General features: G+C 44.7%; 1 protein-coding gene across 1 annotated transcript in view; it reads left to right on the plus strand.

The window, feature by feature from the left end:
• The window catches only part of COL4A1 (collagen type IV alpha 1 chain), a 137,741-nt gene that overhangs the window by 47,722 nt on the left and 74,010 nt on the right, over positions 1 to 16,009 (plus strand). The window contains exon 2 of the mRNA XM_045772974.2: positions 12,046 to 12,105. Coding sequence (XP_045628930.1) covers positions 12,046 to 12,105 — 60 coding nt within the window. The remainder of the gene's footprint in view (positions 1 to 12,045; positions 12,106 to 16,009) is intronic.

Genomic DNA, 16,009 nt, shown 5'->3' on the forward strand with positions numbered 1-16,009 from the left:
TCTGCCTTAAGATAGCAATCCCAGATCCACTGATCGGTGTCCCAAGAGTTACTGGCATCCGAGAGTCACTGCGGGAGTTAGGAACAGGGGACCGTGGTTCTGTAGAGAGTCAGCTACTTACGCCTCGGCCACGTGGCCAACACCTCAAAATTTGGCTCCCCACCAGCCTCAGGAACGTGCGGTCTCACCTGTCACCGTCCCACCTGGCACTCGTGCCCCCCTCTGGACCATGTCCCCTGCTAGCTTTCCCTCATTCTGCTTTCTTCCCAGGAGAGGACGTCTGTCTCCCCTGTAACTTCCTTTGAAACATGTTTTTTTGGTTCTGTCCCGATGACTGGCCGTGTCCCTCCTCTGCCCCAGCGCCCGTCCCACACCGCCTCTTGGCTCTGCTTCATCTCGCATTTGCCTTTCTTCACAGTAACACCCCCTCCCTGCAGGCCGGCACCCAGCGGGGACCCGCTCTGCAGATCGCTGTGTGCTTGGACGGGGCACAGGGTCCCTCCTCCGTGTCTGTGGGACGCCGCTCACCTCCCTTGGAGGGGGTGCTGCCTTGTGATTGCCCCCTTGCTCAACCTGCGTGCTCACACGCTCAACACTGCACCCTTGGTGTCCAGGGCCTGCCTGGCCCACGTCCGGGGCCCCGTGGATGCTCACCTCCCACCACCCACTGGGTAGAGGAGAAGTCACGCGGGGTACGGAGACCGAGGTGAATGAACGGATGGCTCAGGCCCACGTGACGTTGCTTCCACTCCCCCCCGTGTGGGCTAGTCCTGGGGTGCAGAGGGAAGGCATGGAGGCGGATGTCTGACGGGCAGTGGCCAGACTGGGGCGTGGAAGCAGTGAAGTCTGGGTTGTACTTTGGAGCCGCAGAGAGAGGAAAGATGAAAAACAAAAATAGCCAGAAGAGATTCACGGACTCCAACCCAACAGAGCCTTGCACATTTTTCCAAAGTTGGAGAAAATAGTCCAACTTTTTTTTCTTGCCTAGCCGGGTAAAATGTGCTGTTCTCTGAGAGTGGCTGGAAAGTCATCTCTGCTTGTGGCACTGGGGGGGTCTCCAAGGAGGCGGGTGGGTGTGGAGGGGCCACCGGGGGGGGGGAAGGAGAGGCACGGGGGCAGGTGGGACACTGCGCTGTGCAGAAAGATTCCGGGAACTTGGGGACAGTCGCTGAGGACAAGAATTTTATTGGTGGAGGGTTTCCCCTCCGAAATTAGGATATGGGTTTCATCTGGGGCTAAAGAGCCCCTGAGTCCACGCCTTCGCCCAGGGCAGCTGCTTGTTCTGGAAGAACATTCTGGGAGCGCCTCAGTGGGATGACCCCTGGGCTGCACACTTTGCCCAAATCAACTCCCCTGCCTTTGTGCATCAGGCCAGTGGGTGGGCAGCACCAGGGGAGCCCCTGGCCTCCCGGTTCTCCCCTCCAGCCTCACCCCACCCATGTGTCCCAGAGGACATGCCGGCCCACCAACTCATTTCACACAGAGACATCTGAGCCACTGTCATGGGGCAGCTAATTATAGTCACATCTGCTTGCAGCTGGACAAGACAGTGACCTGGAGGTGAAGTGCCGGCCCCTGCCTTTCCCTCTGGCCCATTCCGTTCCCCAGGCGGGGACATTTAACATCCGCCCCCGCCACATGGGGAAAAGGGCAGAAAAGACATGGAAACACAGATCGTACGGTGGGTGAACGGAGAACAGAACCACGATCCCGTGCTCCCAGGCAGGCGAGCCGGGCAGACACCCTCACTTCCTCCTTGCGTGTGGTTTGCTGGGAGCCACCCGCGGGCTGCAGGCTCCGGCCCTGTCTCCCACGCACCGTGCTTAGTCAGAGATGCTCATGTCACAAGTTCAGTTTGTTTCTCAAAGGTTTCATGCTAATTTGTTTTCTTGCCAAGAATGTATCAACACTTGTGGTTGTTTTCAAATAAGAACAGAAATATTTTCTAAGTCCAAAAAGTAGTAAGGATATTTGGTTTCCATGTTTTCCATGATAGAACGGAACAGAAAGGTTATTTTCTTTAGCTCAATTCTCCTTTCCTTCGGATTAACAATGGAGAATTATTTTCACATCTCTAACATTTATCAAAACAAGATGATGATGATATTAATTAAACAAATGCAGACCAAAGTCCATGGATGATGAGCTCCTTGGGGATTAATCATCCTTATGTCCATAGTGCCAGGCATAGTTCTGGAAGTTCATAAATGGTGCACGGATGTAAGCTTTTAAGAAATTATTATTTGTACTGCAACATCTGGCCTCTATTTTGCTAATAATTCTTAAATTCAATGCACATTTCCTGGGGGGTAAATTTTATTAAAGAAATGTGTAAAATCAGAGGGACACAGCTCAATGCATCTTACACAAACAGAACACACCCACCAAACAGAAGCCTGGAGACTCCGCAGTCCCCCTTCCCCTCACTAAGAGCCCCCCAGGGGAGCCAATGAACAGTTTTCAGCTTCGTATGAAGAGTCACGGGCTGCCCTGTTGTGCCTGGCTTCGGTTTGCGCGGTACTGTGTGTGTGAGATTCACCGGCATTGTGGCCGCCTGCGCTGACAGGGCCGAGGGTTCCGCTCTGTGAATATGTACCGTTGTGTGTCTGTCCGTTCCTCTGTTTGCAGTTGTGTGTCTTTCCGTTCCTCTGTTTGCAGTTTGGGCCAACAGAGTAGTGCTGGTAGTCACCTTCCTGAATATGCTTTATTTTATTTTATTGAGGTACAACAAAGTGCAAAAATTATAAGTTCATGGCTCAGTGAATCTTTGCAGGTGGAACCACCCACCCGTGTAACCAGCACCCTCATCAAGCAGAGACTAGCACCCAGAAACCTCCCTCCTACCCCCTGTTTGTCAATCCCAGCCTCTGACTTCTTTTACCCTGAATAGTTACACCTGTTCTTGGAGTCAATGCAGTGGGACCAGGCAGTGTGTGCTTTCCAGCTTTATGTTCTAAGATTCTCCTTCAGGGCGGTCCTCTCTGGGCAGTGGGTGTGTGGAGGTGTGGAGGCCCTCTGCGGAACCTCATGGCAGGATGCAAACATTCAAAGCAAGAATGACCAAAAATAGCATGTACTAGTTAAAATCACAAACAGGATGGAAGTTAGGAAATTTTAATATTATTATACTCTTTATTTCTGTATGATGTTTTAATATCCAAAAAGAATGTGACCTCTTGGTGCTTTTCTCTGGGTGGCCATCTTTGATTTACCACATCAACCCTTTTCTGGTAATGAAATAAAATGAAAAACAATAGAATTGAGAAGATCAAATTCTGGTGGCATGTGATACAAGTGTTAAAATGGTGTCAGCGGTGACAGTGCACAAGTGTGTCTTTGATGAGGTCCCTGTGATGCAGGCGCAGGCACTCGCACTTGTGGGGCACACAGCAGGCGTGACATCAGCTGGGAAGGCCCGTGTGAGGACGCTCTGCCCCCGAGACGCTGCCCAGCGGTTGTCCAGCGTCTGTCCCACTTGACAGACCCATGGGGGGGCTGCGCATCTGAATGCTCTACTTCGGGTTTCTCCACACTTCTAATGTCTACCCAAGTAGCCCGGAAACACATTCCTTCGTCTCCACATATTTCTTTAGTTGGATAACTATTCCAAAGATTCCCTGAAGAAGTACTACAACCAGGAAGAAAATTGGGATGGTAATATCACCCGAAAACTATTTTGACATTTTGCACAGCATGGGGAATGTACAAAGGAATTTGAAAGATAAGCTATTTCGACTTGGCAGATCTCCACATGTCCCTATTTGGTGGGATGTGAAACGCATAAAAATTGTTAAAGCAGCGATGTGGAAGCTCTGCCTTCCATCAGAAGCAGGGAAAACGTCAGGAAACCGAGGCCCTCCCCGTTAGCGCATTCCAAGTGGCCTGCCTACAGAAGATGTGTCACGGCTGGCTCATGAGCACGACAGAGCGTGTGTCGGCTTGCGCTCCGTCTCAGCCACACACACCCGCGCACGCAGGTAGCGCGGCACTTGGCATCCTTTGGCTATGGAAAAAGGCGCTATCTACACAGAATTGGCGAGCCTTCCCCCCTCCTGTGTTCCCACATGGAGCGCTCACTTTAATGTTGAGAAGAGCTCCCTGTTGGTCTGAAGATCAGAGGAAGACCGGAAATAGGCTTCATTTCAAGTTGGAGTCACTGACCTCCATCGTTCCCCTTCCTTCTTTGGCACTCGGTCTGCATATCATAAATCTCTGGGAATTTTTAGAACTTAACGTACTTTACAGCATTAATGCTGATGGTCTGACTGTCTGGGAATCCTTAAGTTGGGGCATGGAAGAAAATGTGTATAATATTAATTATTTTGTCGTGTCCTGAAAAGTACAAAGAGACTGGAACAGACTAGAAACGACACTTGTTTTAGGGGCTGCTTTGTACCTTTTGCATTCCTCTCACGTTGTATTATTAGTTTTCGCTTCAGGTGGCCACAGAAGTCTGTGTGCACCTGCGCCTCGGCCAGAAGTCACTCAGAGCCGATAACGTATTTTGCTCTGTTCGTAGCCTCTTCTACCCTCAGTGGTAGGTTAGTGGCTGTAGGGTCTGCTGGGAAGAGGCTAGAAGGACCGTCAGGAGGGACGTGGTTTTCATCTGGTCGTTCTACACCGTTGGGGATATAGATGTGGTGTCTTCCCCCTGAGAGCTGTCTGGGGTTCTCCTCTCCCCACCGTCTGGGAGGCCCCTCTAGTGTTGGCCATACGTAGCCCACTTCTACAAGACAGACCAACACTCACAACTTTCTGACCTTTGGGGTCTTCAGCCACATACCCATTTTCAAGTGGAGGGCATCTGTGACCAGCTCCTTTGGCCGTGACTTCAGGAAGAAAGCACAGGCTTTCCTTGAGGTACTTGGAGTACTCCAGTGAGGGGAAAGGCAGGAACAAGAAGGATGAGTACTTCACAGACTGTACAAATTCTTCCCGTTCTAGAATCTGGAACAGCTGGATGGGAGCTGGTTGATGGGGCCCGATGTGTTCCAGACGCTGGGAAAGATGAGCAGCCCTCATCAGCTCCCTCAGATCTGTGGCCAGAAGGGAGCTGCCGGAGTCTCTGAGACCCTGCACATCTTCTGATTTTGCTGAGAGGTCCAGATACAAAATGTAATTCCCCAGGAAATCACGATACTTGTGCCATAGGCTTTAACATGTTAGGTCACCAATGACATTTGGAGTCTGAGTAACATATAGTTTATTTGCCCTTTTAAACTTAGTAATTCACCGTGGACAGTTGAGATGTGCGTCAGTTAAGGCTCTTATTTTAATGCAAAGTCATGCGTTACACCTGATTGAAAAGGGGTCCTTAGAGCGTCCCTGGTGTTTTTTTTTTTTGCAGTGCATCCTTGAATCACAACTAAAATATGTCTGTGTGCCACAGTGATATCCAGCATGGGCCATTGTATGACAGCAGTGGTAAGGACCAGAATAGTGATATGTCAAAATAGATTTTAGGGGCGCCTGGCTGGCTCAGAGGAGCATGTGACTCTTGATCTCGGGGTCGTGAGTTTAAGACTCATGTTGGGTGTAGAGATTACTTAAATAAATAAACACTTTTAAAGAAAGCAAAGTAGACTTGTTTAACAAAGTAAGCAAGCATCTTATGATTTTTGTCAGTCTAAAAATTAGGGTTTTTTTTTTAATAGGGCCATTTACGTAAAATGCTAGGCCACCCAGAATGTGAAACAAAAATCATGGTCTAAAAATGCCCTCAGTTCTGAAAAGCTGACCATAATTTATGTAGTATTAGAATGGTCAGTTCTTGGGAATTGTCTTTTTGGGCTAGAATCGGTAATAAAATTTCATACAAGAATAAAGCAGATAAGGAGCCATGAATGTCTTTGGGATTTTTTTTTTTTAATTTTGCTTGATATACAGTATAAGCTGGTAGGGGCAGGTTGAGGGTCTTTTACTCCTATGATGGAGCCTATAATTAAGGCTCTAGTCCTTTATTTGTCTTCTCAGATTGCCCCCAAAGTTTGCTATGACCTGCAGCCTTGCCCGAGATAAAACTGGCCATTTGTTACGCACACACGCGGGGTGTGTTTCTATAGCAGAGGCACAAGAAGCAGCTTGACCCCAGCATCCACAGCTGTGGCCCTATAACCTCTTATCTGGTGTCCCTTGCAATGAAAGCATTTGCTGAGAGCTTAAGGGAACAGTTCCAGGAAATTCATGTTTATAACTTCCCTCAAATTGAATGGAGATAAGCTTCTGAGATTTTATCAGCAATTCAGAAGAGAAAATCCAGAATCACCAAATAGCCATTTTGAGCTTCAGTTATGTGATTCTCTGGCTACTGTGAAGTTTAGAAGAAACCTTGTTGACCTGTAAAGTAGACAAGCCCGTCCTGCTTCAGGCTGTTCTTGGGTTTCGGCCAACTAAGCCTGGGTGGTAGGTGGACGTTTCTTTCCTACCAGAGAAATGAATCTTAGCCTGGTTGATTTTTCCTTCTGGCATCTGTAGGAGTGGGAGGGTTTAGTAGAGTTTAAAGAGCAGAGGCGTGTTCCTGAGCCTGGCTCAGGAGCAGGAGTAGGGCTGGGCCCGGGGGGGGGGGGTAGGCTGACCCGGAGCCCCAGGGACTGGGAAGCCTCCCCCACCAGGCTTTCCTGGTCTGGGGGCCCACCCAGCAGCTCTGGGAGCCCCCCACTTCCCTGGCTGGGCCCATGGTCGGCACGCGGCCTGCTCTCTGGAGTGTTTACCCACAGTGCTGCTAGTGAGGCACTCATCTGTTGGGAGCTGACCTACCGTGTGGTTGGATTGCTCTGTACCTGTTCTTCGGGTTGGTTAAATGGCCGCCAGCACCACCAGCAGCCGACGACCAGTGGTGGGTAGCCACAGCTCTGTTTCCTCCATTCTAAGACGCCCGTTTATTAATGCTTGAACAACTCTGAAGCTCCTGTATGTCTTCATAGTTGATGACGAATCACTGTTTCATCTGCGCTCTGCTCTGTTTCCCAGCGCGGGTCTTCCAGCCTATGCTGTGTCAATGAAATACGGTTTGTATCAAGCTTGGTGGGACTCTAGGCCGGCCCCAGGTGCTCTCAGGGTCCCTGTGGTGGGCCTACAAGTAAAGGCTGTGAGAAGCATTGGACAGGTGTTGCAAGAGAGGCGTATCACCCACCCTATGGGAGCCCGGGTGGGGTGCAGCCAGCCAGCCGTCAGGTGGGGCTGAGGCAGGAGATGGTGATGTGTGGGGTATGGCTCTTGGGTCTCTGAGTACTTGGCTTTGGGAATTTTGGATGAACCTTCTGGAGCACTGACTTAAGAGTTTGACCTCCCCTCTTTGGACGACTCTCAGTGGACACCAAAACCCAGATTGTGAAGCAAAACTGTGCACATGGCTTGATTTAGACTGTTAGGAGGTTACGAGATTGCATGCTGAAAGTTGCCCCACATATGAGTCAGGGAAAGAAACAGGCCCATCATCTGTGCAATCTGTTTGGACTGTTGTCAATCGTCCCCATTTCCAAAATATAAAAATTAATAACAGCTTACTGTCTTGGAGGCACTTGTTCAGATTTCACTTTATGAAGTAAATATCTCCAGATGTGGTTGTTTTATGAAGAAGATCTCCATGGCAACGGGGCTAAGTCTTGAGTATATTGTTAAAAAAATAGACTTCACATGATCACAGTACTATTCATAGTACTGTCTTATGTTTGAGAAACTATTCTCACTTGAAGCAGAATTTAAATACTCATTTAATCTCAGATCAAATACACAGCCTCTAATAAAGCTTATTAACTAAATTTCTTCTTGTCACACCCCCTTATATTCTGACTATGGCACCTGTGTCTATCATGGTGTAAAATTTGGGTTTGACTAAGAGAACTGCAGATGTACATAGGCACCATCATACTTGGGTCTTTTAATGTGTTGGCAGTTTTACATAATGGAAGTTGGTGTCGACCTCGTCTTAGCATGTTATATTTGAACCTCCAAAGTCAGTTCCACATCTGTAAAATGGGGCTGGTAACACTACCTCAGTATGACTGTTAGCTGGTCAAACAACATGATAGGTGATTGTTTGTAGCACCTGGTGGGCTTTTGAATACATTAGTTCCCTTCCTCTCCAGTATTTTTTTTTTTTAACATGGGATGCTACTTTTTTTTTTTTTCATCATGATAAGTGCACTCCTTAATCCCCATGCCCCCACCCACCTCCCCTCTGGTAACCATCAGTGTGTTCTCTATAGTTAAGGGTCCGTTTCTTGGTTTGTCTCTCACTCTCTCCCCCTTTTTCCCCCTTTGGTTATAGCTTTGTTTCTTAAATTCCACGTACCAGTGACCTATGGTATTTGTCTTTCTCTGTTTCACTTAGCATTATACTCTCTAGCTCATCCATGTTGTTGCAAATGGCAAGATTTCATTCTTCCTTATGGTTAAGTAGTATTCCATTGTATGTATATACTATGTCTTCTTTATCCATTCATCTATCAGTGGACACTTGGGCTGCTTCCAGAGTTTGGCTATCGTAAATAATGCTGCTATAAACATTGGGGTGCATGTGTCCCTTTGAATTAGTGTTTTTGTATTTTTTGGGTAAATACCCCAGGAGTGCAATTGGTGGATCATGGAGTAGTTCTAGTTTTAACTTTTTGAGGAAACTCTATACTGTCTTCCAAAGTGGCTGTGCCTGTTTGCATTCCCACCAAAAGTGCACAAGGGTTCCTTTTTCTCCACATCCTCACCAACACCTGTTGTTTCTTGTTTTGATTTTAGCCATTCTGACAGGTGTGAGGTGATACCTCATTATAGGTTTGATTTTCATTTCCCTGATGATGAGTGGTGCTGAGCATCTTTTCATCTGTCCATTGGCCATCCGGATGTCTTCTTTGGAGAAATGTCTGTTCATGTCTTCTGCCCATTTTTTAAATTGGGTTGTTTGTTTTTTTTGGGTGCTGAGCTGTATCAGTTCTTTATATATTTTGGATACTAACCCTTTATCAGATATGTCATTTGCAAATGTTTTCTCCCATTCAGTAGGTTGCCTTTTAGTTTTGTTGATTGTTTCCTTTACTGTGCAGAAACTTTGTATTTTAATGTACTCCCAATAGCTTATTTTTGCTTGTATCTCCCTTGTTTCAGGAGACATATTTAAAAAGATATTGCTACGGCTGCATCAGAGAAGTTACTGCCTATGCTCACTTCTAGGATTTTTATGGTTTCAGGTCTCACATTTAATCCATTTTGAGTTTATTTTTGTGTATGGTATAGGAAAGTGTGGTCCAGTTTCATTCTTTTGCATTTGGCTGTCCAGTTTTCCCAACACCATTTGCTGAAGGGACTGTCTTTTTCCATTGTATATTCATTTCTCTTTTGTCGAAGATTAATTGACCATGTAATTGTGGGTTTATTTCTAGGCTTTCTGTTCTATTCCATTGATCTATGTGTCTATTTCTGTGCCAGAACCATACTGTTTTGATTACTACTGCTTTGTAATATAACTTGAAGTCTGGAATTAGGGTACCTCCAGTTTGTTTTTCAAGATTGCTTTGGCTATTTGAGGTCTTTTGTGGTTCCATATAAATTTTAGGATTGTTTGTTCTAGTTCTGTGAAAAATGCTGTTGGTATCTTGATAAGGATTGCATTAAATGTATAGATTGCTTGGGTAGTATGGATATTTTAACAATATTTGTTCTTCCAATCCATAAGCATGGAATGTCTTTCCATTTCTTTGTATCATCTTGAATTTCTTTCATCAGTGGTTTTGTTTCCCCCTTTCATCAGTGTTTTATACTTTTCAGAGTGTAGGTCTTTCACCTCTGGTTATGTTTATTTGTAGATATTTTATGTTTTTGGTATAATTATAAATGGAATGATTAATTTCTCTTTCTGCTGCTTCACTATTGGTGTATAGGAATTCGACAGATTTCTGTACATTGATTTTGTATCCTGGGACTTCACTGAATTCATTTATTGGTTCCAGTAGTCTTTTTGGTGGAATCTTTAGAGTTTTCTATATATAGTATCATGTCATCTGCAAATAGTGAGAGTTTTATTTCTTCCTTAGCAATTTGGATGTTTTTTATTTCTCTACATTGTCTGATCGCTGTGGCTAGGACTTCCAGTACTATGTTGAATAAAAGTGGTGAGAGTGGACATCCTTGTCTTGTCCCTGACCTTAGGGGGAGAGCTCTCAGTTTTCCCCTCCCGAGTATGATGTTGGCTGTGGGTTTTCCATATATGGTCTTTATTATGTTGAGGTATGTTCCCTCTAGACCTACTTTGTTGAGGGTTTTTATCATGAGTGGATGTTGTACTTTGTCAAATGCTTTTTCTGCATCTGTTGAAATGATCATATGGTTTTCATCCTTTCTCTTGTAGATGTGATGTATCATGTTGATTGATTTGTGAGTATTGAAACACCCTTGCATCCTGGGAATAAATCCCACTGATTGTGTTTAATGATTTTTTAAATGTATTGTTGGATTTGCTAATATTTTGTTGAGATTTTTGCAGCCGTGTTCATTATGGATATTGGTCTGTAGTTCTCACTTTTTTGAGACATCTTTATGTGGTTTTGGTATCAGGGTGATGCTGGCTTCATAGAATGAATTTGGAAGTTTTCCTTCCTCTTCTATTTATTGGAAGTTTGAGAAGGACAGGCAGAAACTCTTTAAATGTTTGGTAGAATTTGCCAGTGAAGCTATCTGGTCCTGGACTTTTGTTTTTTGGGAGTTTTTTTGATTACTGATTCAATTTCATTGCTAGTAATCAGTCTGTTCAAATTTTCTATTTCTTCCTGCTTCAGTTTTGGTAGATTATATGTTTGCAGGAATTTATCCATTTCTTCTAAGTTGTCCAATTTGTTGGCATATAAGTTTTCATAATACTCTGTTATGATTATTGTATTTCTGTGATATTGGTTGTTATTTATCTTCTTTCATTAGTAATTTTGCTTATTTGGGTCCTCTCTTTTTTAAAAAGGAGTCTGGCTAGAGGTTTAACAATTTTATTGATCTTTTCAAAGAAGCAGCTCCTGGTTTCATTGATCTGCTCTATTACATTTTAGTTTCTACATCATTTATTTCTGCTTGAATCTTTATTATTTTCTTCCTTCTGCTGGGCTTGGGTTTTGTTTGTTCTTCTTTTTCTAGCTCCTTCAGGTGTAAGATTAGGTTGTTTGAGATTTTCTTGCTTCTTGAGGCAGGCCTGTGTTGCTATAAATCTCCCTCTTAGAACTGCTTTTGCTGCACCCCAGAGATTTTTGGGCCATTGTGTTTTCATTTTCATTTGTTTCCATGTACTTTTTGATTTCTCCTTTGATTTCTTGGTTGACCCATTCATTGTTTAGAAACATGTTCTTTAACCTCCATGTACTTGTGCTCTTTCCAGATTTTCTCTAGTGGTTGATTTCTAGTTGCCTGGCATTGTGGTCGGAAAAGATGCATGGTACGACTTCGATCTTGAATTTGTTGAGGCTGGTTTTGTGGCCTAATATGTGATCTATTTGGAGAGTGTTCCTCTTCTGCAGCTTTTATTACATGCTTGGGTTCTTTTCACTCAAGCTTTACCTGAATTAAAAATCAGTTCTTTAAGGTTGGGCTTAACATCAGCTCCTTCATTTATTTCCTCTTTGCACAAATGTTTGTTGCATGCTTGTGTGTCCTTGGGAATTCGAGGGACAAAGCGTGGACTCCGCTCTCCTAGGTCCTTAGTTTCCCTGGTCTCGGTCTGAAACTCCTGAATCAGAACAGTAGCCTCGCAGATATGCGTGATGTCCCGTTAAAATAACCTCTGGGGAGGCAATTTCAAAGACAGCCTTCCCTTTGTGGACCAAGTAATGCTTTGATTTGCTCTACTCTGGGCTTGCTGTTTCATCTGTGAGGGCAACAGAGAGGGGCCACAGGGCATGTACGTGGTAACCCCGTTAGAGCAAATCCAGATCTCATATTTCAAGGTCATGCTCATAATAACAGGGTAGGACATTTCCCATAAATGAGTGAAGATGCCAAAATCATTTCAATTCAGAAAGTGACCTCAATTTGCAAGAGTTCTTCTATTTAAAGACGTTTTTCTCTTCCTTCCAGGGTGGTTGTGCTGGCTCTGGCTGCGGGAAGTGTGACTGCCATGGAGTGAAGGGACAGAAGGTAAGTGGCCAAAGCTTAAGAAATAACGGTTCGTTTTGAATTGCCATCAACATGGAAATCATTAGAAATGACATTAAACCTAACCCAGTAATCAGCAATTTGTGTTAAAGCCTTATTACTATTTTAATAATTTCCCCAAAATGATATAAATGAAGCAAAACCAGGCTTAACGTATCTAGGAAATCTCAACAGCAGTTCCCCAAAGACTGATAATTAGTGGCAAGCAATGTGGAAAAAGGGATTCGGTTTATTTCCTTTTTTGACTCAAGAAAGGACATGTGTGTTGGCAGAAAATCTGTTGAGCCAATAGTATTCTTTGGACTCCATGTATAAGAATAAAGTTTAGCATTTTTCTCAGAAAAAAAGTTTCTATTGCACCTGAGGGCCTTTATTCAAATTAGTATTTTTAACCAATTTTTAATTCATAACATACTTGTCCAGATTTATTTACAAAAACAGTAAATATTTATTGTTCCCCAAGTGTCAAATTAAAATATTTTTTTCCTAAGCAAGTGGTCCTCCCTCCCCTTTGAGAATCATGGATCTGGATAAATCATTTTCATTGGAGGGCGATCGTGTGTGCATTTTAGTTTTTTGCGAGAGAGGGTGCGTGCCTGGTTTTCCCCAGCAGCAGTGCAGGATCCTGAAAGTGCCTGGAGTGGCCCTGGAAACCAGGTGTGGCAGTGAGAGGACATGGCCCATAAGCCAGTTGGCCTGTCACAGGTGGGGTCCTGAGGCAGGTAGAGGTGGGGGAGAACCCTGCTCGCCAGGCGTGGGGGCTGTCAGCCCAGCCAGGATGCCCCTTCTCTTGCTCGTGGCCTGCTGGAGGCCTGTCAGGTTGCAGACTCACTCTCTCAAAATGCAGAGAATTCTGTACAGAAAATGGTTTTGTTTCTTTTTAGCCACTTGCGGAAGTACCAACATTATTTTTTTTAAAAAAGATATGCTCCTAGTTGGTGACACCAGTATTACCTGGATCATTTTTGAATACATGCAGTATATGAAAATATATTGATACCTTTCATTACCAACCGTATCAACCGTAAGTCACCTTTGTGCTCTGTTCATCTTACTTGGCAAGTTCTCCTGGCTGGTTCTGGTGTGCATTCATGAGTATTTCACAGTAGGGGCAAGTATGTCCATACCACAGAGGGTCTTTTTTTTTTTTTTCCTTTTGGTCTAACTTGAATTATACACATAAGCACACTGAACTAACAAAGAAATTCTTGAAACTATAAAAAGTAGAACCTATGTCAACAAATGGGAAATGAAGGCCTGTATCAACACCATCGTGTTTTTCTTGTAACTTAAAGCATCAGGGTTGGAGGGGCAGGGGTCGTGTGACTCACTCTCAAAGAGAACAAGGTCTATTCCAGTGACTTCCAGGGTTCCCCCCACCCCCCACCATCCAGCAGCTGCAGACCCTGGTGGCACTCCCCCCACGGCTCTGGTTTTTCAGACTTTCTATTCTGTGCATATGCTTTCTAGCCTGCTTCATTTTCATTTTTAACAAAAATCCACCCGTTAATATGTAACCAGGTAGATTGATCTAGGTAGAGCTTTCCAGGTATTTTTGGCTGCGTTTAACACGATTTGTGAACGGCTAGTCAGGGTCTTAGTTCAAACGTCATTAGAGGAGGCAGGGCCACCTCTGAGTCACGGGCAACATCTACACTAACCCTGCAAGGAAAGGGTCTTGAAACATTTCTTTTTCAAAACTGGGCATTGAGGGAACCCTTGTGGCGGCCGCACAGGTCTGTGTTTATCTCAACCAGGAAACATGCTGTAGGGCCAGCTTCCCACTTCGGTGCTGGAAGGTCTAGGGCACACTGAGGGTGAAGACTTGCCATTAGATTGTGCCCCCTTCCTTGTGATTGGGGCTGAGGCCAGCCTCACACCGTGACCAACCAACCTGAGCCTTGAAATTGGAAAGCCCCAGTGCTCCTGCTGGGATTGGGTGGAAGGAGTAGGATTCTGCTCTCCCCCTTGCTAAGCCTCGAGAAGATTTCCCAGCAAGTGGACCAGACATCTGGGATCCAGGCCCTCTGTGACCTTTCCTGGGTGACTCTACTCCCTCAGCACCCAGGCCCACCCACTTTGGATTTTCTACGTTATTCTTAAAGAAAGAGTATTTAAAATAAAATACCTGTAAGCTGTAGGTTAAACCATTCTGAATTTTGTTTTAAAAGACTGTGATTGTCAAATGAATTCAGAAGACCTTTTGAAATCAAGGAGAATAGCTAAATGGTTTAGTATTATGTCCTTTCAACAAAACGTGAAGATCTGTCTTCTCTTGAGCAGAAATATTTCAGGTCCCATGGTTCACGTAGCATGCATGACCAAGGAAGAGGTCCTTTCCCCCCACGGAAAGAGGACATTTTAAACTTCCACTAATTGTCTTGGAACCGATGTTAAAGTAATCAGTTCAATGGCCTGAGATACTGGAGCACAGCTGAGCTGGGATTTCCGACGTGGGGCCCCCTCTCATCCCAGGGTCAGAGAACAGACATTGATTCTCGGCCAGCACATCAGTGAGAGACACTGGTCCTTCTCCACTGCCATCCATTCTCAGAGCGAGGCCTGGCGTGCTGCTAACCAGGTGTAAATGCAAAATGAACTGAGGGTTTAGAATCACAGAACGTAACTCTGGTGATTCGGGTCACGGGCCTGCTTTTGAGCTCCTGCTGGATGCCTACGGTTCTCCTAGGAGCGGTTCTGCTATATTCTCTAATGTCTACAAGTTAAATGACTTTTGACCTCTTTTCAAAAGTAGGAGAACAGGAACCACATAACTCAGAAAGAGTTGAAGTTACCTAAGTGGGACAGAGTGTCAGCTGCTTTAGAAATGTGGAAATCATGGCTTCTGAGACATGTCTTTTCCACATCTCCTTGAGGGACACTTTCACAGATTGGCTGTTTAGAATCCACCGACGGACACTGGAACGTCTCCAGTTATCAACTGCCAAATCTTTTTTGGCTAAGTTCTGTTTTCCATGGAGATGTTATTAATTGGCAGAATGTCTTCTACTCTCCAGATACCATAAGTGTTACTGCCGCAGATCTGTGGTCATGTTACAATCCCATAGTTATCGATCTAACCCTGGGTGTCTTGCTCTGAGTTCAACAGTTGAATTCATGAGGCTTTCACAGGACTTCAGGGTCTGGCAGAATTGTTTGTTTTCCCACTTTCCTGGCTGGCGCTCATATCTTCAGATGTTTTCTCTTAGGTAATTAATTTGGTTTGTACACAATGGCTTTGTGTTCTTCCAGAGACCTTAGCACTGTGGGAATGTTATCTACTTAAACTGATTAGTGTTTTGAATGCTTGCTTATGCAGAAATAGCCAAAAGTTAAGCTCTTCTTTTGCTTGATAACCTGATTTTTTCAACTATGTGAGATAGGAGGAAAGGCAACGCATTCCCAAGTTACTGCTATATGCTTGGGAATTGGCCATTTACATTTTGCTGAAATGGAGTTTATTTAAGAAGTCTTTCAGATATTTTCACAATGGGAGCCCACATTTATGTAAAGCTAGCATTCTATTCTGCAGTGTTCAAAACAAGGAACTCCAGGTTAAACTAGAGAGGAAAGGTATGCTTGTGAAATAAATAACAAAATTAATTAAGGGCAAATGATGGCATTGCAGGAGAAACAGTAGAAAGAACAGATGGTACAGTAGTTCTGAGAAAGGAGTGGCTCTGAGGCCCAGAGCCCTAAAAAAGGGGGATGGCTTCCCAGATGAAGTAGGGTGCAGGCGTATTGTGTCCACTAATGCCCCCGACTTGCCTGGATATAGAGTAGGGTTACCTGTCACTCATGGGCATAAGGACGCACACAGAATTTCACCACACCAATCTGAGAAAACAGCTCTTGTGGCCAGTTGATCAGTGTATTCTAGAAAAGA

The sequence above is a fragment of the Ursus americanus genome, chromosome 10 (genome assembly GCF_024610735.1).
Source record: "Ursus americanus isolate L20-20 chromosome 10, mUrsAme1.1.p, whole genome shotgun sequence".
Classification (NCBI taxonomy): Eukaryota; Metazoa; Chordata; class Mammalia; order Carnivora; family Ursidae; genus Ursus; species Ursus americanus.